Consider the following 20614-nt stretch of genomic DNA (forward strand, 5'->3'; position numbering starts at 1 on the left):
GAGATAATACATATGAATCTCTTAGTCCAGTACTTGACATATAAGTAGAGCTATAAAATGCCCTAGGAATCTTTACCCACACACCCAAGTTTAATTTCTTGTTATGGCTTACCTTAATATCTTTTTTGTTTTACATCTACTAGTCAAATGCTACATTTAGAGAAATCTCCTCTATAGTGAAAATACAGTAGTCTCAAAGACTTTTAAAGCTACATGGCACCTTAGTACCTAATACAGAACTCATACCAAAATTAGAACCACTTTTACAATATATCTGGCAGATACTTTTACAATACATCCGTCCATCTAGTGACACAGTCTTAGTAACTCATAACTAATCAGCTCCAATAGTAACAGCAGTCTGCTCTGTAATGACCTCAAATCTCCCTTCTGATACCCTCCTTCTCCTGTTCCAGTTCTGCCCCTGGAGCACAGAACAGTGATCTCTCTCATATGGTAAAATATTTCAAGATAACTCAGCATGCCTTCCTCTCTCTTATCTTCTTCAACTATTAGTCAAGTGATATGTTTTCTAGATCTGACTATGCTGGCTAATTCCTTTTAGGTCAGATATCCCCAAATGGACAGGGTTCAGAATGTATTCCTGTGTTAATGGAATCTATTGGATTTTCTTTCGCATTAGTTTCCTATTTCTGCAGTAACACATTACCACCACCTTTGCAGCTTAAAACCAAATTATCTCACAATCTTGGAGGTCAGAATCTCACTAGTCTGAAATCAAGGTGTTGGCAGGGCTGCACTCCTTCTGGAGGCTCTAGGGTAGGATCTATTTCTCGCCTTTTCCAGCTTCTACGGGGTGCTTCCGTTCCTTTGGTTCATGGCCTCTTCCTCCATCTTCAAAGCCAGCAGGATAGCATCTTCTCTCCTCCCTGACTTCTGCTTCCGTTGTTACATCACCTTCTCTGACTCTCCTGCCTCTCTCATAAGGACCCTTGGTACTACATTGGGTTTATCCAGATAATGCAAGGATAAACAACCTAACTCAATATCCTTAATCACATCTGCAAAGTTTCTTTTGCCATGTAAGCTAACACATTGACAGGTCCTAGGATTCAGAATGTGGACATCTTGGACAGGGGGCGTTATTTATTACTTTAAAAAAACAGTGCTTAGTTCATTATTAACTCACATCTCTTATCAACTGAAACTTTCAAATTGTTTTCACTGGAATCTCTATCAAAGCTAGATCTTCATGTTGACTTTATGCTGCTTTCTGACAGCCCTTTCAATCTAATTAGGTAGTCTGGAAATCATTTTCTGCTTTTTGATGTAGCAGCTATTCCATCAGCCTATGAATTTCAGGAACCTACTTTATATGCCTTCCTCCAACTCAATGGTTTTTTAAAGATTAAAAAGAATATGACCTACTTGTAGCATGACCTTACGTGACATATTTTGGACACTGCTAACCAAAATTTATTTAACAATACTCTCATCCTGCTATATTTTTCTAATTTATTAATAATGAAATCATAACAAATATCTTTCTGAAAAACTTGGTTTATAGTCCTCGCTAAACAAAATACACTGCACAAAAGAAAGAAGTTTAATTTGGTCTGTTATAAACTGTTAGTGAATCTGTTCTGGCTCCTAGTGACTAAAAATTTCTAGAAATTCACAAAACTAACAGAACTGGCACAGATAAGAGTTATTGGCATTGAGTCTACAATTTCTGGAATATGCCTTTTCCTATTTTCTGAAATTGAGCTGTCAAAGTGATGAAAAGAATTAGAAGACTACACACTAGTCTAAGGAACTTTTTAACCTTAAATCCCTCAAACAATATTTCCTTTCAGAATCTCTTTCAATGGGATACTTACCTATTTTTCCCTAAACTTTTTTTTTTTTTTTTGGCTGAGGAATATCCACCCTGAGCTAACATCTGTGCCAATCTTCCTCCTATTTTGTATGAGGGTCACTGCCATAGTATGGCTGATGAGCGGTATAGGCCTGCACCCTCGATCAGAACCTGTGAACCCAGGCTGCCAAAGTGCAGCATGTAGAATCTTATCCACTACACCACAGGGGCAGCCCCTCCCTAAACTTTCAAAAATTTGCTTTCCTAAAATTTATTTTATAACAAATTATACTGATTATATGCAGCATTCCTTCCTTTGCTATTATGACCTCCAAGATGACCAATGTTGCCTTAAGCTCCTCATATTACTATTTAGTCAAAAAGTTTACTTTAAAGAAAAAAATGAATGCTTCCAAAAATATGCACACTCGCAGTGACAGGCTGCTACTCAAATCTCCCTTCTGACAGAGGTAGATATCAAAGCATTTAATCCAGTCTTTCCTCCTCTTTTGGTTCATTTGTATCAATATATCACACACAATGGCTTCAATCAAATCGAGTTAAATCCAATATAACTTTAATGTTTATTAGTAACATTAAGCACTTTATTAAAGTACACATAAACTTCTTGACAAAAGATAACTAGGAAAAAAAACTTTTAAAATCATCTTTTCTGCCAAGACGCTTTGTCCATCTAAGTGCAGCCTGAAGACAACTCTATAAAATACTTATGGCTAGAATAATTGAGTAAGAGAGTTTACAGTCCCTTCTTACCTGGCATTTCATTTTATATCTTTACAAATACTTTACCAAAGGTTTGTTGAAGCTAATACTTTCTTAATACTGGGCAATTTAATGTGATGGGGGATGGGGACAGGGACGGGGTGGGGAGGGGCCAAGCCAACCACATGTTAAACAAGTACCACTATGCCATTCTACCTGAAAGCAGAATACTGTGTGAGTTAGTAACATGTACAAATAGTAAGAGATACAGTGAAATTGAAAAAGGTACAGAAGAGTTACTCAATTAACAAAGGAAACTCTAATAGCTAATTAATAAACAGAAAAAAATGTTCAACCTTACCAAAAATCAAAGAAGTACAAATTAAAACAATGAGATACAATTCTTCAATTATCTAACTGGCATAAGTGTAGATTAGCATAAAGCAAAGAAGGAACTCTGCTGATGAGACCTAATGGGCAAATTTTAATTTCAAAGGGAAATTTACAGCTATATACCAAGAACTAAAAAATGTCCATAGCTTTTAAACCAACAATTCCACTTCTAGAAATTTACCCAAAACAATAATCAGATGTTCTCAAATTTTCCACGATGACTATTTTAAAATAAGAAAATAATTTCATGTTATTAAAAAGATCTGGTAACCAGATGAAAATTTCCAAACACAAAGGGAGGGGGAAAAAGACTGAAATTCTCTAAAATGTTAGCGGTATTTGGTGGATATTTTCTTTATTTTCTAATTTAAATTTACCTAACTTGCATGAATTTCTAAATAAAAAAATTAAAATTCATGGACTTAAAAAGGAAAAACTTTGTATCCGAGCCACAAAAATGTATTTCTGCAACTTCTGATTATAAATATAACAAACATATAGAATCATCATTATCAGATACAACTTGTGCATGGAATAAATCTTGTCTTTGCAGTTAACAGTTATGTTTAAACCAATGGCTTGTAAATCTTTTTTTTAAGGTTTTTTTGGTGAGGAAGATTGGCCCTGAGCTAACATCTCTGTTGCCAATCTTCCTCTTTTTTTTTTTCTCTCCAAAGCCCAAGTACATACTTGTGTATCTTAGTCGTAAGTCATTCCGGTTCTTCCACATGGGATGCTGCCACAGCCTGGCTTGATGAGCGGTGTGCAGGCCCATGCCTAGGATTCAAACTGGTGAACCCCAGGCCACTGGAGCAGAGTGCATGAACTTAACCACTTGGCCATGGAGCCAGCCCAAATGGCTGGTAAATCTTTAATTAAACTTTCCAAAATTACTAAAACAAATTTTTAATAAATTTAACATTTTGCTCCTTTAAATCTTTATAAGAGCTGACACCCTTGTGGATATAATGCCCAAATCTGAGAAATCAGTTTTAAATATATTTTTTGCTGATATCTATGCATTAAACAAAGCATCCCTTTAATTACTGATATATAATTTACTTCTACGTAAATTCTGTTTACTTTCCACAGAGTCAAATCCTTTGAAATCCAAATGTTTAACCAATTTTCTGCTTGCTTAGAGGAAAGTATGGAGACAGGATAGGTCTGGCATTAATATGAAATATTGCTAAGATGGAGCACATTTACAAGGCTTTTTAAAACAAACAGTAGGGGAAAAAAAACTGTACTGTCTTCCTGCTCCTACTGAACAGGGTCGTTGGTTTGACAAACACTACAAAATAGCTCCATTTATTTCTCCATAAAATTCCATTTTCAGATTTCTAAAGATCTAAACCAGGTATCTTTACAAGCAACAAACAAAGCTGTACATAATAGTCTCAAGTTCAAAGGGTTAAAAAAAAATTTCATAGTTACTTCTTCCTACATTTCTTTACCTTACTACATTTTCGCACAAACTCGCCGACTTTTCTTAGTTCCAGAATTTAGAGAAAAGCTTTACAAAATACACACATAAGTGCAAATATACAGTTAATATTAAATATGAAAGCACTTTTGGGTTAAGTAGTTATATTTCTATGTTAAGAAAATTAACAGAATACAGTAACACGGCAAACAGTAGTTTAAACTTCATCTGCATTATTTCCCACTTTTTAATTCTATCACCCAGCCCTAATTCTGTTACCATTTGCTGCTGGCAGAACTAATTTTCTTAGTAGTCAATTTCTGACGACTTATTCTGTAAAGTATGCTCTAATTTATTCTTCATTTAAGACTAACTCCCCTACCATTTCCAGGGGACTACTCGTCCCTTTAGAACCGAGGCTGCCTTTTAACCCGTCCAGTTCCAGCTTTCCACAACAGGTCATTCTCCATTCCTTCCCTTCCATTTTCTATTTCCTGTTCCTTTTTGGTTCAGAAACTGCGATCAATCCTGAACTCCTTCCTTTTCACTTGCTCAAGCAATAGGCCAGGAGGGTGACTTTAGGAAATGCCAAATGTTTTATCCATGTTATTGCTCTATTTTACTAGCACAGATGCCAGGTTTCAAAATCACTTTTATTATGCCTCACTAGTTAACCTTGTACCCCCGCAAAGTTGGTTATAAAACATTTTTGTGAATTAAATATTTCATCCTAGACTTCAATGGAAGAAATAAAAATTGGTTCTAGGATATAAAATCATTTGATTAGAAGAAAAAAAATAAGAATTATCCCCTACATTATGTATTTTATTTATACCCAGTTATTTCCAAAGTTCTAATGACTGGACCTATGCACAAGCATTGGACTAAAAATGAAAATGTTAGCATTCATAAAATCCCTAATCAATTAAAAAATTTAATTGTGAATATAAATTAGTAAATGAAATATAAATGCCTAAAAATATATCTTAAGTTCTGAACACTGTATCTATTGCATTACTATGGACGACTTAAATACTCAGCAAGCTTCACCATTCTGAAACTTGGACAAAGTCTTCCAAATCGCATACATTATAGTACACGTGCTACCAAGCTTCAAATGTGCACAGGTTGTTTAGGGAGCCCTCTCCCTTCATAAACAATCCAGAAGACAAAGATCAGCTGCTCAAAAAACTCCTCAACAGCCATGTGGGGCTGTGGACTGGGCTCAGGTGGGCTGTTACAGTACTCATTCAAACCTCAAACTGCCATTTCTACACTGTGTGACCTTGGACAATTCACACCACCTCTCCAGTTTCCTCACCTTTAAAATGGAAAGAACTCAAAGACATATAAACATAATAAAACACCTAACCCATCAGCTGGCATCTGGTTGGTATTTAATGAGCAAATACAAGATTCCTTTCCTGTCCGTTACTTGAACTGGCTCCACTGGATTACTTCTTAAAATAGCATGTAAAAACCAAAGATATCCTTTGAACAAACTTAGGATTTAAGATCAACAAAATAATTTACAAAGCCACTCAGAAGCTACTATTGTTTTCAACCTGACAGAAAATCAGATCAAGTGACAACACAATGAAAATGGTGCTAGAACCTAACGTTTTTCTTTTTCTTTTAATAGCTTTGAGAGTTAATTCATATACCATAAAACTCACCTCTTTAAAATGTATGGTTCAGGGGTTTTTATTATAGTCAGAGTTGTGCAACTATCAACACTATTTAATTTTAGAATATTTTCATCACCCCCCAAAGAAATTCCATACTCATTAGCAGTCACTCCCCACCCCCGATAATCTACTTTCGATCTCTATGGCTTTGCCTATTTTTGACACTTCCTATTTTTTTTAAAAAACCTAACTTTATAAAATATGCTCTTACATTTACTAAGCAATGGTAAAGACCTTTATAGAGATGTAAATATATCTCCAACTGAACCCAAAACTTGGTTGTCCTTTCTAAACTGTATCATTCAGCATCTCTTAATTAAGGCAAACTAGGTGATATATGGCCATTAAAGTTTAAAGAATATTTTAGCTATTTCCTAATGGCTTTAAAAGGCATATTATGGTAAATTACCATATTATGTTTCCTTTAAGCAATGTATTACAATTCTGCTTCAGCTAAAACTCAGCTCTGACAAAGTCAAAGGAGGAAACAAAGTGGAATACTCGTGATACAGTGCATAAAGCTACACTGGGGAGAGTGCAGATGGAGATTTACAGACTACAGCGTTGGACAACTACTGCTCTCTATGGACAGCACACCCAGAGTGGGACAAAAGGAGAAGTCCACCCACGGGCAGTCAGTGAGTGGGTGAATTGTCTCTCAAAACTCTAAATACAGTAATAAAACACTGAAAATTGTTTTATCATCACCAAGCACTAGCAAATCTAAATAATATCAGGGATAAAATATTCCTTCCTCTAAAATATTTTGTTGACTGAGACTCTTAAACTATTGCTGTGGTTACTATGGAATTTCAACTAATACATGTGTCAAATCTGTACATTTTTATTACATATCCTTTAATAAACAATCTATTTTAAGTGGAAGTTCATTAGGAAACCCTTCAGTTATGTGGTCAGGGCCCAAAACATGCAGATTTGCTACACCTGTTCATTTGCAGTCACTGCAAAGAGGTTCAGGACAGCCTGCACCTCGGGCTCAGGTTGTCTCTCCAATCCTGTGGTTCCTACATATATAGTAGGAACATACATGTATATATACATTCCTGTGTTTAAACAGTACATCCAAAATATGACAGCTGTGTCCAATTCTTCTTTCCTGAAATATCTTTTTTTCTGGTATAAATATTTACAGTCAGAATCAGCCTTGAACAAAGGTATAGTGAAACACCAAGTTTGAAGATCCAAGAACAAAAATGGAGAATGTCAATGCTACACAAGAGAATGTAAGGAAGTGGGTATTTACCATAATTCCAAAAACGTTTACCAAATACAACAGAAACCTGTATTGAATTTTTAGGTGAAAACATTTTAGCGAAATTTTTTTTGACCGATGAGACATATGAAAGTCATTAGAATCAATGCTGAAAAAAGACGGACAGTATTGTGATTTCTAGAAATTTATTGTGAAGTGGGCTTTTTCTAAGTTTCTGCTAAAAGTAACCTTATGCTTCAGATTTCCCAACTGTTTGCATCTGCCACTTCATGTACAACTTTTTGTAATTAAAATTAATAGCGCTTTTCAATCAATTATGGGTGAAGGTAAGATTGGTAAATCTGGCTCTAACTATCTACTGAACACAAACATGTAAATATCAACTCCGACAGTCACTGACAAATATAAATATGCAGAAGGTAAGGCTTGAAAACAAACTGGAAAACTATTATTCATTAGTGCCATAGACTAGTATGTAGACAAGTTTTTCTACTTTTTCCAAAAAATGTATTAATGAAATTTAAAAATATTAATCAACTACTTTTCTCCGTTCTAATAGTTATTTGTAACTGGCATGAAGTTCAAGTTTCTTTCCTGGCCGATTTCATGATTATTTCTGAAAATAATTTTGTTGTAGAAGGGGGATGTGCTAAAAAAAATAAAAACTTCTGCTCTGGATGTCAAATATGCTAGGTATGCCACTGCTCTATGGTCTCTTTCAACTGGAATTACTGACCCACATTATACCAAAAATCACCAATCATCCAAAGACAAATTATAACCTGTAAGAGGTACTTGGATGGCCCTCCACTTTTCATTTCCCTACCCCTTCATCCCCAAACCTTGGCTTCTAATTCTTAACTCCACTCCAGAGTTACATTGCATTTCTTGCTAAATTCACTCCTAATCTGTACAATGCTTCACTGGAATATCAAGGTTTCTATATATTTATAAGCCTTCACAAGCACCAATAAAGAGCTCGAACTATAAAGCAATGAAATGTAATCAATAAACCCTGCAAATATTGAACAGGATGGTGACGAAGGCATAATAAATTATAATAGTTCGTGAAATCTAGTTCTCAAAAAAAATCCTAACAGTACACTGTTAATTACACTTAACACAGAAATACAGACATGTCTCTTCTAGACTAAGCTCATGACAGATCTTGGTAAGGCCTAATCCTAATGAGAATTTATTACCAACTCTACCTTTTCTGTGGTTCCACAGGAACAGAATATTAATCAACCAATGTTACCAAAACTTTGAACTGCCAATAGGTAAAGTGCTTATTCCATATACCTGATGACATTAAGTAGCTCTTGTTAGCTCATTATTAAAGTTGTATACTGTTGCTCTGAAGTATGCTAAAAAAAAAAAAAGGACTCGGCATTTTATCTCAACAAATGTTAGGAATGTTCATCCTTTATGCAACAACTTTTTTCCCCACCATTTTATGTCAAAATATATTTAAAATGAAATTTGAATGTGTGCAAAAATCTATAAAGAAGTTACCTGGAATGCTGAAGTAATTATATTCATTTGTGCTCCACGGCAGAGGACAAGAACCTGCAATTTATATCTGGTAAAAAAACAACAAGAAACCCCCAACAAAACACACACACAAAAACCAACTACCATTTTGTCAACTTTTTATTAGGTACATTTATCTCCTGAATTCTGTTTCACAAGATTTATAAGCCAACTTTTCCATTACTCCATTTTTTCTCTGAATCAGTTCCTCATCACGTGTCCACATAAGTTTTTTTTTTTTTTTAAAGACTGGCACCTGAGCTAACATCTGTTGCCAATCTTTTTTTTTTTTTCCTTCTTCTACTCCCAAAAGCTCCCAGTACAGGGATGTATATTCTAGCTGTAGGTCCTTCTGGTTGTGCTGAGTGGGACACCACCTCAGCATGGCTTGATGAGCGGTGCCATGTCCGCATCCAGGATCCAAACCAGCGAAACCCTGGGCCAGTGAAGCAGAGGGAGCGAATCTAACTACTCGGCCATAGGGCAGGCCCCCATAAAATTTTTTCTGAAACAAAACACTAAAGAAAATGATAGACTAGGGAGGGGATATTTTCAACAAGAACATGACTGATAAAGGCTGCTACAAAAAGCTCTGAAGAGCCAGCTTTATTCTATTCCACTCACCATAAAGCCAGCCATCTACTGTTGGTAGAGACAAGCAATTCTCTGAGAGTCAAGAAAGAAAAGAATAAAACTACAGCTAATTTAAGAACCTTCTTTCAACTCTTTGTCCACTTCTTTAGGCAGACCTCTCAGAAAGGAAGGAATGATCAAAACCAACCGAAGACTAACAGTACAGGTTAAAAAAAAACTTAAGAAGGTATCCTCATCATACGATCTAAATTCTACAAGACTATCACGCCTAGTAACCAATAGGTAAAATATGCAATAGTCCACATAGAACAATTTCCAGTGGGGAACAGGAAGGGGCGGCAAGTTCCCCACTGAGACATGGAACTCAACTCTTCCTGCAGGATAACACGTAGTTCAAGAATGACCGCCCAAGCAGATAAGTGTACTAACAAAAATTCATACGTGAAGTATGTGTAAAGCTTAATTTCTGATTTTAAAAATGAACATAAAAGTACTCATATTTTCTCCCTGCACTTCAAAGTAGCATTATATGCTTTTCAGTGGTCCGTGAGGTAAAAATTGGTTTCATATTAATACTAAGACATTTCTTGACCTTTTCATTTTCACAAGTGTACAGCAGTGTTTTCCAGAGGCTACCTGATGTGTAATTGCAAGACACTGAATGAAGAATTAGATAGGAGAATCTAGGTTTTATTAAACCAAAGTTTAAACGAGATTTGAAAAATGTAAAATAATGTCACTTCCCACAAATTTGTTTTGTTTTGGAAATGTTATTTCGAATTAAAAATGTTATTTATGTTAACATGTAATGGGCTTATTCTTTTTAATAAGTGCATTTCTCAGTTTAAATTTCCAATATGGTAAATATCAACAGATATAACCCAAGGATAAAAAAGCTCTCTGTGGGGGCCAGCCTGGTGGTGTAGTGGTTAAGTTTGTGCACTTCGCTTCAGCAGCCTGGGGTTCAAGGGTTTGGATCCTGGGTGCAGACTTCCGCTTGTGAAGCCACATCCCACACAAAATAGAGGAAGACTGGAATGGATGTTGGCTCAGCTACAATCTTCCTCAAGCAAAAAGAGGAAGATTGGCAACAGATGTTAGCTCAGGGCCAATCTTCCTCACCGAAAAAGAGAGGGAGGGGGAGGGAGAGAGGGAAGTGCGCTCTCTGTGGTCCTTAACTTTTAAGAATTTAAAGGAGTCAAAATCCAAAAAGTTAGAGAACAGCAGTCCTTACACAAGGAGACATGTTTGAGAAAGTTCACTGCAGTGTTTGTCATCAAAAAATGAGAAACAACTTAAGTGTTCATCAACCAGGGAACCAGATAAATAAAATATGGTTTAGTCACACAATGGCACACTACACAGCAGTTAGAACTTAATATATGGTACTAACGTTTGAGCAAAAAAACACATTACAGAATATGTACAACATACCACTCATGTATATCAAAACACAGAATATTACATATCGTTTATGGATCATAGAGATTGATACTAAATTATTATCTGATTGCCTCTGACTGGGGGAATGGGACTTGGGATGGGAGAAACGAGGACTTTAACTTTATAATATTTTATTTTTAAATTAAAAATGCTTAACATCGTAACAACTGTCAGTTCTTGTTATATTTTCTTTGCACTCTTTTTGTACTTTAAACATCTTAAAAATCAGACATGTTGCAAAAAAAAAGTGAAGGGGGAAGAGAGATTCTTCTGGATTTAGAGAAGATTGATTAAAGGTTAAAAATGCAATCAATGGATTTAAATAATCCAATCTATAATCTTTATTCATTCAACAAACTTATGAGAAATACCAAACTCTCCACATTAAAGTGTATAAACACAGAACACTTGATCACTGATATTTTTCACTCATCTTTCATCTTTTACAACACTTAACACAGTGTCTTGCCATAAAAGTCCTCTATTAAATGGGTGTCTTTAACAACTCCACTTTTTTTAATCTTCCTTCCTTTCTGTATCAGAGAGATTGACCTCCTTTCCCTGTGCTTCCGATCTGTCCCTTTCCTCTTATCCACAATTTTGCTTTAAGTTAACTAATCCCTCTTGCTGCCTGAAACTATGCTTTTCTATACCTCCACCCTCAACATGCTCAAGTTTCTACTCCCATCTAACTGAGACCAGGGCTTGAACACCACTTACTAAGACCTTATATACATACTATACAACATAACGCAGAACTTAGCACCAGACTTAGCTTTCCCTTCCCTTCCTGCTTGAAGCAACTTTTCCCTTGAATCCCTCACAACTATACTTGCAAAAACAACTACTTTACATTTGCTACCTCTTATTTCCTTATCTCCCCTCTCACCATTCAACCTTAAACTTCAGATCCCCTCACCCTCAAACATTTTAGTGGCCTTTGTCTTAAGTCTTAACCAGACCACTCCTCTGGTATCATACAAAGCATCTTCGGGCGGCAGTCAGGATGGGGAGATCTGCATTCAAATCCCAGCTCTGCCATTAGCTAGCAGTGTGCCCTTGGGCGAATTCTCACTTAACTTCTTTGAAAATCAGTTTCCTCATTTATAAACAGCTGTCTACCCAAGGTTGTGGGAATATTAAATTAGATATGCATATATAAAGTACCCAACATGACAGAGATGTTAACTAAATGTTAATTCCTTTTCTTTCTCTCTCTCTGTTTTCTCCAGGGCACATCTGAGAGCGACTCCCAGATGTCTCCTTCTATCTCTCGGCTGCCTCGAAGTTTGAGTCCTAGGTGACCAACTGCTTGTCAAAAACTTCCACAAGACTGTTTCACTCACACTCAAATTCAACCTGTTCAAAAACCAACCATATTTTCCCCTCCACTAAATATGCTTTTGATGACTGCCTGACTTGTGTGAATGGCATCACCACTCTCCCTGCACTCAGACTGTGGGGGCGAAGGGTGCTTTTAAAGCCTATCAGATGCCAGGGTCCCTGGATTCTTCTGGCCCACATCCTTCTCCTCCTCTCCATTCCCTCTATCCGGCCATGCCAAGTCCAGATTCTACTTGCTTCTCCTACCTCAGTCCCTAACCCGTCAATCTTCCCCAAATCGCTGCCTTCTACAATACATACTACAAATCAAGCAGCATTTTGTTATCACTCCACTACTTAAAACCTTCTGTTTATCCATAGCCTAACAATGGAATTCAAACACATCTGATACACACGAAACTTGTCAGGCTCCAAACTACTCAACCATCCTTACTTTCCAGCAGCCTCCAGGGTCAAACTACTGTTCACTTATTCCTCAGTACTGCTGCCCTTTAAACACTGTTTCCTACACCTTCTGAAATCCTGAAACCTGATACCTTCTTCTCTTCCCAAATCTTCAATGATTCCCCCATGGCCATCCCACAGCACTTTATAAGGGCCCCAAAGGAAGCTGTTTTTATCACATAATAAAGTTATTTGCCTAAGTCTGTGTCCTCTATTATTTAGGCTCCTAGCGGGTAGAGATCCTTGGTAGTACCACAATATTCAGAACACAGTTTTGCAGCTGAGCAGACACTCAGAAGTTTGTAAAATAAAGATAAGATTCGGGAGATTTCAGGTTACAGGGAACTTAACAACATTTCATGAATGGGGAGAAATAACTGAGATGCGCTACAAATCAAGCAGGAACAAGAAGACAGATTTTAAAGTTAGACTAATTTCTCCAGAAGAAAATTTCTTCAGAATAAAGTTTAGTAGAAGAGAGTGGGAACTGGTAACATACACCTAACATAATGCAATTTGCAGTTGATAAAGACTAGCAACGGAAATGAAAATTATTTAAGGAGGAAAATGAGCAATGATAAGAAAATTCTCATTTTGTACATTTAAAAAAGTTAAAATACCATTTTCTCCTTTCAAGGAGTCAATGTCATTCCTAACTCTGATTTTTCAAAGAAAAAATTACTGATCACACTTTTCCAGAATCGATATGAGATACTTTCCTTAATGTGTTTAATGTCAGCTTCCATAATGCCTAAATCAGAATTAAATACTTCTGATCTTAAGAAAACAGTAAAAATCTTCCTCCTCATTCATTAAAAATTGCTATTAAAAATATTCAACAAGTTTTTACCTCGAGAAAGAAATGTACCTATAATCTTTAAAAAGTTGTTGCACCATTTGTATAAATTCTCATTCATTCCAACAAGTATTTGCCAAGCACCTGCTTTGGGGGGCGGAGGAGGGAAAGAAGAGAAACTCCCCGCCCTCGTGGAGCCAACATTCCAGTATATTTTACCTTCAGGAAACAAAGTCATCTTCCAGCTGGAAATCTTTGGAGCATTATCACAAACTCTCTAGCCATCAAAAATGAGGAAATATTATTTCATTATTTTGAAAATCACCACTACTGAACTTTGCAAGGCACTGTCCAACACCGGTTGCAACTACTGCAGTTAAACCATTTTATGGACCCATCCGTTGAAGACAAGTAGTCTTTTAGGATAATTTGTAATGCAATAAACGGTCCTAACTGCAGTGTTACTGGACGGTTCCAGATCACGGCACCGCGAATCGAAAGGAAAGTTATCGCACCCCAATTCTGCTACAAGCGAAACTTCAAAATCTCATTGCGAGATGCGGCAAGTTTTCACGCCGTACCAAGACATGGAACACGACTACGTCTGATTTTTTTTTTCAGCGCTGGGTTGATCTTTTAGTATTTGGAAAAGGATCATAATCCAGCCCAACACGTGACAACAGTTTCCATCCTGCAACTACATTTTAAATCGTCAGTGGTCAAGTTCCCTCCCCCCAAATCGATTCTGATAAATGGGAAGTGTGGACTCCGCGCTCCAAGACCGACACCTGGAACCAAACTAGAGAGCTTTAAGGCGGCAGGCAGCTTTGTTCCCGGTTTTGGGAGGTTTTCACATGTAAATGTGCCCGTGGAAGGGAGTCGAGGATTAACTAGTGCGGAAGGGGCGCGAGGGTGGGGGACTGGCGGCCACGGCCGGCTTTCTAGCGGACCACGGCGGGGCAGACTCTTCTCTCCCAGGCTACTTTCTAAGTGTCACGTTGGGGCCGCCGAGCCCGGAGAGGGTCGCGCCCGAGACCCGGTCTGGGAAGCAGCTATCCCTCTCCGTTCACGAACCCCACTGCCCGAGTGGGCGAACCCCGGGGGCTGGGACCTCTCCAACTCCTCCCCGCCCCGGGATCAGAGTCCAGCGGCCGCCGCGCCGCGGCCTGAGCAACAGGAGCGCCGGGACCGCCGCTCCGCCAGCCCCGCGACCGGCAGATGCTCCCGCTCCCCCGCCCCCAACCCCGCCCGCCCGCCCGCGCTCCTTTCTTAGCCCCTTGCGGGCTCCCGGCCCCGCGAAGCCGGCACCGGCGCTGCCCCGACCCGAGAGCGGGCGAAGTCCGAGGCGCCGGCGCCGCCGCGGGCTGGGGAGGCCGGCAGGGGGCGAGGGGGGCAGCTCGAGGTCGGCGCCCGGGGTGGGCGGTGGGGGAGGGGTGCGGGGTCGGCGCCGGGGGCCGCCGCCGCCTCCCCAGGGCCCCAGGCCGCTGCGCGCAGGCCCCGCCGCCCCGGAACCGGGGCAGGAAGCGTCCCCACCCCGACCAAAGCTTCAAACCTCCCGGCGGCGGGAGAAACGGCGGCCGGCGCCCGCGGCAGGCCCGGCGCCCGCTGCCCCGAGCACCCCTCACCTCCTGGTTGAAGGCGTTGACGGCGTCCATGTTCGCGCTGCGGCGGCGGCTGCCCCGGGCCCGCCGCTCACATAGACCTCGCGCCGCGGCGGAGCGGGGCCGGGGAACCGGCCGGGCCTGAGGGGCGGGGGGAGGCGACGCGCGGCGGAGCCCGAGGCCGGGCAGGAAGAGGCTGCGGCCGAGGCAGAGGCAGAGGCGGAGGGCTGGCGGGCCCCCTCTCAGTCCCGTGCGGAGGATGAGGGAAAAGAGGCGGCGGCGGCGCTGGGCTCCAACATGTCCGTTTGGCGGTGGCGGCTGCGCTCTGCGTCTCGCTGACACGGCCCCCCGCGCCCTCACGCACTGGCCCACACTGGCCCGACCGGCGAGCGGGCGGGCCTCTCTCTCCCTCTCGCCAGCGGGATGGCGGCAGCGGCCCGAGTCCACGCCGCGCGGGGCACCCTGGGACGGCTCGGGCCTCCCAGCGCTTCCTGTGCCCGGCTCCAGCCCCGCCCCGCCCCGCCCCGCACGCGCTGGCCCCGCCCCAGCCCCGCCCCGCGCGCCGCGCGCCCGGCTGCTGGCGCGTGACGCCGGGACGCCTGGCGCTTTCCCGCCGGCGGCCGCCGCGGGCCCGGGAGGCGGCGTGGCGGCGAGGCTGGGTCCCGGTCAGGGGCGCGGGAGAGCGCGGGATCCCGGCGCCCGGAGGCCGGCAGGGAGAAGGCCCGCGCACACGCGCGCCCCTGCCCGACGCGGCGGTGCCCGAGTGCGTTTGTGTGTGCCCTGCTGCCCACGCAGGCCAGCGCCCGGCCGGGGCGGGCGGGCACGGAGCCGCTTGCTCTGCGCTGCCTGGAACAAAAGGCGCAGGACTTAACCTCAGCCCGCTGGGCATGCATTTGCAGGCTCCCGTGCAGCCTCCGCCGATGCCGCCCGGTGTCTGCTCTAATTGTGCGGGTTAACTCTGCGCGAGCTGAAGCACCGAGAAGGACGTCCGGGCGCTGGATATCCACGCTGGCCTAACGGAACCCCTGTGCAGCCTCGTGCCGCGGGAGGAGTGGATTCGCTGTATTTGATGTCGATTCCCCAAACCACGTTGTTTCTTTTTGGTGGAAGCCCTTTGCCTTGATTCACTTTCCTTGAGTACCTACTCTCTGCCGGGCACTGTGCTGGGTTCTGGGGATATTAAAATAAAAGAAGATTTTTCTGCCTGCAGACAACTCAGTTTAGTGGGGAGACAGGCAAATGAGCAGATAACTAAAGCGTGGTAACTATTAGGGCAGCGACCCTGGGGAACAAAGAAGAAAGATACTCATCGGACTAGAAGTCCAGGAAGGCTTTTCAGAGGAAGTGGCACCCAAGCTACATCTGGAAGGAGAAGAAGCAGCGATTGAAGATGCTTCCTCCCGACTGATCTTGATGAGAGCTGTGACGTCACCGTCCCCCAAGGAGGACCAGCTAGAGCTGAGGGAGTGAGGTGGACTGAGAGGGGGTGGCTGAGACCAGGTCCTGAAAAGTCTCTGTGTCCTTGCAAGGAGGTTGGAATTTGTCCTCACGGCACTGGGGAGCCAAAAGGTGTAGAGTAGCAAGAGTGGAGTCAGGGAAAGAATGGCCCTAGTCCTAGGGGATGCTGTGGTCTTAAGGGAATGGAGTGGAGAAGGAGACGACTATGAAGTTAAGGAAGAGGGAGGTGTCAAGGAGGATGCTCAAGGTTCTGGCTTAATAAACAGTGTGCATGGTGGGTTTATAAGTCAATTTAGGGAATATATGGGGAGGAAGGAATCAATTTGAGTAAAAGCAGAATAATGGCTAACACTTGTGTATCGTTTACCATGTGCCACGGTCTATCCGACATGCTATTCTGTGTTATTTCATGTAATCTTAAAAGGCTTCTGTATGAGGTGGCTATTAGTAATGCCCCTGTTTTATAGTTGAGGAAGTGAGGCCCAATTCAGTTAACTAATGTGCCCAAGGCCAGATGGTTTCCTTCTGGTGCCTGTGGAGTTAGAGCTGCCCCTGGGGCAAATAAGTGAAGATGTCTAGGAGGCAGTTGGGTAAACACGTGTGGAGTCAGGAGAGATGGCTGAGAGGAGGGAGAGATCTGGGAGTCATTAGTGCACAGCTAGTGGTGGGAGGAGCTGAAATAGACGCGGGAAACAAGCCTGGGAAGGCAGGTGTGTAACGTGTAAGCAGTCGGAGTAAAGAGGCAGAGATGGGAGAAGGAGTCAGCCCTGTCCAGTGCTGAAGGTGGAAGTCAGCAAGATAAGGAGTGGAAAGTACCTGATAGCAACTACGACCTCAGCAGGAATGTTGGCAGGGATGGTGAGGGCAGAAGCCAAACTGGTGTGCACTCAAGAGGGAAGGCGGCAGGAGATATTTTACAGAAACTTGGCTCTGAAGGCAAGTTGTGAGGGCATCACGAAAAAGCTGCAGGATGAAGGAGAGTGTACTTGTTTCTTTTAAGATTGAGAAACTATTTTTTGTTGAAGGAACAACAAGATAGATCTCAAATATTCTTTTCAGGCCCGCCATCATCTACTTCATATCACTACCTTTTTATTTCTCGGCTCAGCAACCATTATGTTTTTTAAACCCATTTCGCTTCTGTAAGAGTTGTCGTCCATAGGAGCACCAACATTGCATTAGAAAATGCAGTTTTTAGTAAATCTGTCTTGCCCTTTGGCTTTTCTGGATATTCATTGTTTACCAAATACTGTCCAGGATCCCCACACTGTACTTCCAGCCTACTGCGAAGGCTGTCAAGTATGTCATTCCCTGGACACGTCAGAATGGACAGAGCTGGGCCTTTGCTTCAAATAAAACGCTCCCTGTTCTCCACGTGGGCCCATTTAGCAGCTGGTTGATGTTCAGACATCGCCCCTTTTCATTCATTAATCACCTATCAAGCACCTACTTTGTGCCAGGCGCTGTACTGAAAAGCACGCCCTCTTTCCTCCCAGCCAGACTCAATATCTTCCATCATATGCTTCTAGGACCCTGCTGTCGCACTTGTTACCTTGTATTGCTGTTATCTGGAAAAAGAAAGTCTGCATTACTCCCACACAATGTGCCCCCCACCCTCTCTCTCTCTTTCTGTGAACAGTGGCAGAACTTAAAAATGGGCCCACAAAGGCTGATGAGATTCCCCTCCCCCAATTCATGCAAGCTGTCTTCTTTCAAACTGTGAGTCAGGGAAATGGGTTTGGCTAAGGAAGGCTGAAACTTAACCTGGGGTGGGAAAGAGGCTTGGGGAATTCCGGTGGTGAGTTCAACTTCAGACGTGCTGTGTTTGGAACTCAATGCATGATAGCCATTGGGCTCTATACTGGCTGTTGAGTTGAGGGAAGGATGACCCAAAAGAGAACATTATGTGTATACCATCTTATTGAGATTTGAGTGCACAGAGAACGAGACTTGACTGCCAAGATCTTTATGTTTGAGGTGGATGACTAGATTTAGGATGCTTTTTCTGGATAGTGTTGTTTGGTTTTGTGTTGCTAGTGTTTGGGAGGTCTTTTAAACAAGTTGTTTGGAGGAGTATGTGTTATCAGCCAGACTTTGGGTGCCTTGGCGGCATTTTCTACCATTTTTCTGTTCTGAAGACAGTGCCATCTGTGTCTGCTCTGGGACATGTGGCAGCCATTTGCACAGCTACTGCTGGACTTCCATCTCTATCTCTCCAGAAGCCAAATCTTCCAATAGGAAATTTGGGGGAAGCGACAAAAATTCATGAGGGCTGTCCTTTGTGAGCAGATGTTGAAGAGGTAGGAATGTAACCTATAAAAAAGATAGCTGGAGGATCATAAATACATGCTACTGATAAAAATCAGCAAGACGGGTTTTCCACTTGCAAACTTACCTTCTCCCAAGGAACATAGATTTAAACCGATTCATTTATTATTAATGTGGGTGTGAAAGTAGACAGTTCTGAAAAGTCATTCCAAATAAATTCGTGTTTGTAAAAAGAGTGGATGAAATCAATATTCAGAGAAAAGAAAACATGGCATTCAGGAGGTAATAGTCTGGCTAATTCTGTGCCCCTTGCATGTCAACTCATTCTCTTGAAAGGAATGCTGGCTACAGTCCACAGGTGGTGAGAATACAGAGAGAAAGCATCTCACTTGTAAAGGGCCAAGAAAACATTTATGGATAAGAATCCAAGAGAAAATCAGTTCTTTCTAATGATTTATCCCGTGTGCTTTCTGGAGCGAGTATATACTGTATTGTGCAAGGCTCCTCCTTTCTCCATGGTCTGCTTTCCTTCTCTGGCCAGCCTTCTCCCCTCCCTGAGATTTCACCTAACACCTCTGTGATCCCTCCCCCTCCCCCTTAGGGATCTGAAATATCTCCTGGTTTACAACCGCATTTCCAACTGCCCACTGGAAAGTTCCACATGGATGTCCCCCTCGGTCCCCAGGGGCACCTCCTGATTCCTTTTTGTATCAACCTCTATCTTCGTGCCCTTTATGCTGTTGGTGCGAATACAGTGGAACAGACTATGAGGAAAATAGGAACTGGAAGAAGGAAGGGCTCATGGCAGTTGGGGTGATGGGATCTTAGGGAATTTTCATTTTCTTCTAAATTTTTCAGCATTTTCTAGACTCCCTACAGAAGGCATGCATTGCTTTTGTAATCAGGAAGAGTAAGCTCCTTAAAAAAAAAATCGTACAGATAAGTGTGCAGCAAACCTAAAACATTTTGGATCGATAATCTCAGCTATGACAGCAAGCATATGAACGAGCATATGAGTAACGTATTAGTCGGGGTACTCCAGAGAAACAGAACCACTAGAATATATTTTTATATGTGTATGTATATATGTATGATATACTATATGGAGATTGATATATATAGGGAGATCTATATCTCCATATAGAATATAATATATATTTTTATTTATTATGAGGATTTGGCTCATGTGATTATGGAAGCTGAGAAGTCCCGCAATCTGCTGTCTGCAAGATGGAGAGTCAGGGAAGCTGGTGGCGTAATTCAGTCCCACCAGGGGCCTGAGAACCAGGGAGCTGATGGTGTAAATCTCAGGCCGAGAGGAGGAGAAGATGAGATGTCTCAGCTCACACAGTGAGGCAGGAAAAAAGGGACTACTTCCTCCTTTCTCCACCTTTGTTCTATTCAGGCCCTCAATAGATTGGATGATACCCACCCACACTGGAGAGAGCAATTTACTGAATCCATTGATTCAAAGGCTAATCTCATCCAAAAACAGTCTCACAGACACGCTCAGACATAACATCTAATCTGGGCATCCTGTGACCCAGTCGAGTTGACACCTAAAATTAACCATCACAAGTAGCTAATAAAGGAAAACAGTTTCTCTTGGCCATTTCCTACCTTATTTAAGAATAGAGATCTAAGATTCTTTTTTCCAAAATTGAAGTATCAAAATCAAGTCTAGGGGCCTGCCTGCTGGTGTAGCGGTTGAGTCCACGTGCTCTGCTTTGACAGCCGAGGGCTCGCAGGTTCAGATCCAGGGTGCGGACCTATGAACAGCTCATCAAGCCATGCTGTGGCGGCCTCACACCTACAAAATAGAGGAAGATTGGCGCAGATGTTAGCTCAGC

General features: G+C 41.9%; 1 protein-coding gene across 4 annotated transcripts in view; it reads right to left on the reverse strand.

The window, feature by feature from the left end:
* SCAF4 (SR-related CTD associated factor 4) overlaps positions 1-15548 on the reverse strand; it is a 61936-nt gene extending 46388 nt beyond the window's left edge. The window contains exon 1 of one of the 4 annotated variants that reach the window (XM_070597282.1): positions 15063-15548. In XM_070597282.1, the coding sequence (XP_070453383.1) occupies positions 15063-15092 (30 nt within the window). In that variant the 5' untranslated portion in view covers positions 15093-15548. The remainder of the gene's footprint in view (positions 1-15062) is intronic. The other 3 variants (XM_070597284.1, XM_070597281.1, XM_070597283.1) reach the window with 3 other exon arrangements.
* Between the last annotated feature and the right edge of the window lie 5066 nt (positions 15549-20614).

Source organism: Equus przewalskii, chromosome 27 (genome assembly GCF_037783145.1).
Source record: "Equus przewalskii isolate Varuska chromosome 27, EquPr2, whole genome shotgun sequence".
Classification (NCBI taxonomy): Eukaryota; Metazoa; Chordata; class Mammalia; order Perissodactyla; family Equidae; genus Equus; species Equus przewalskii.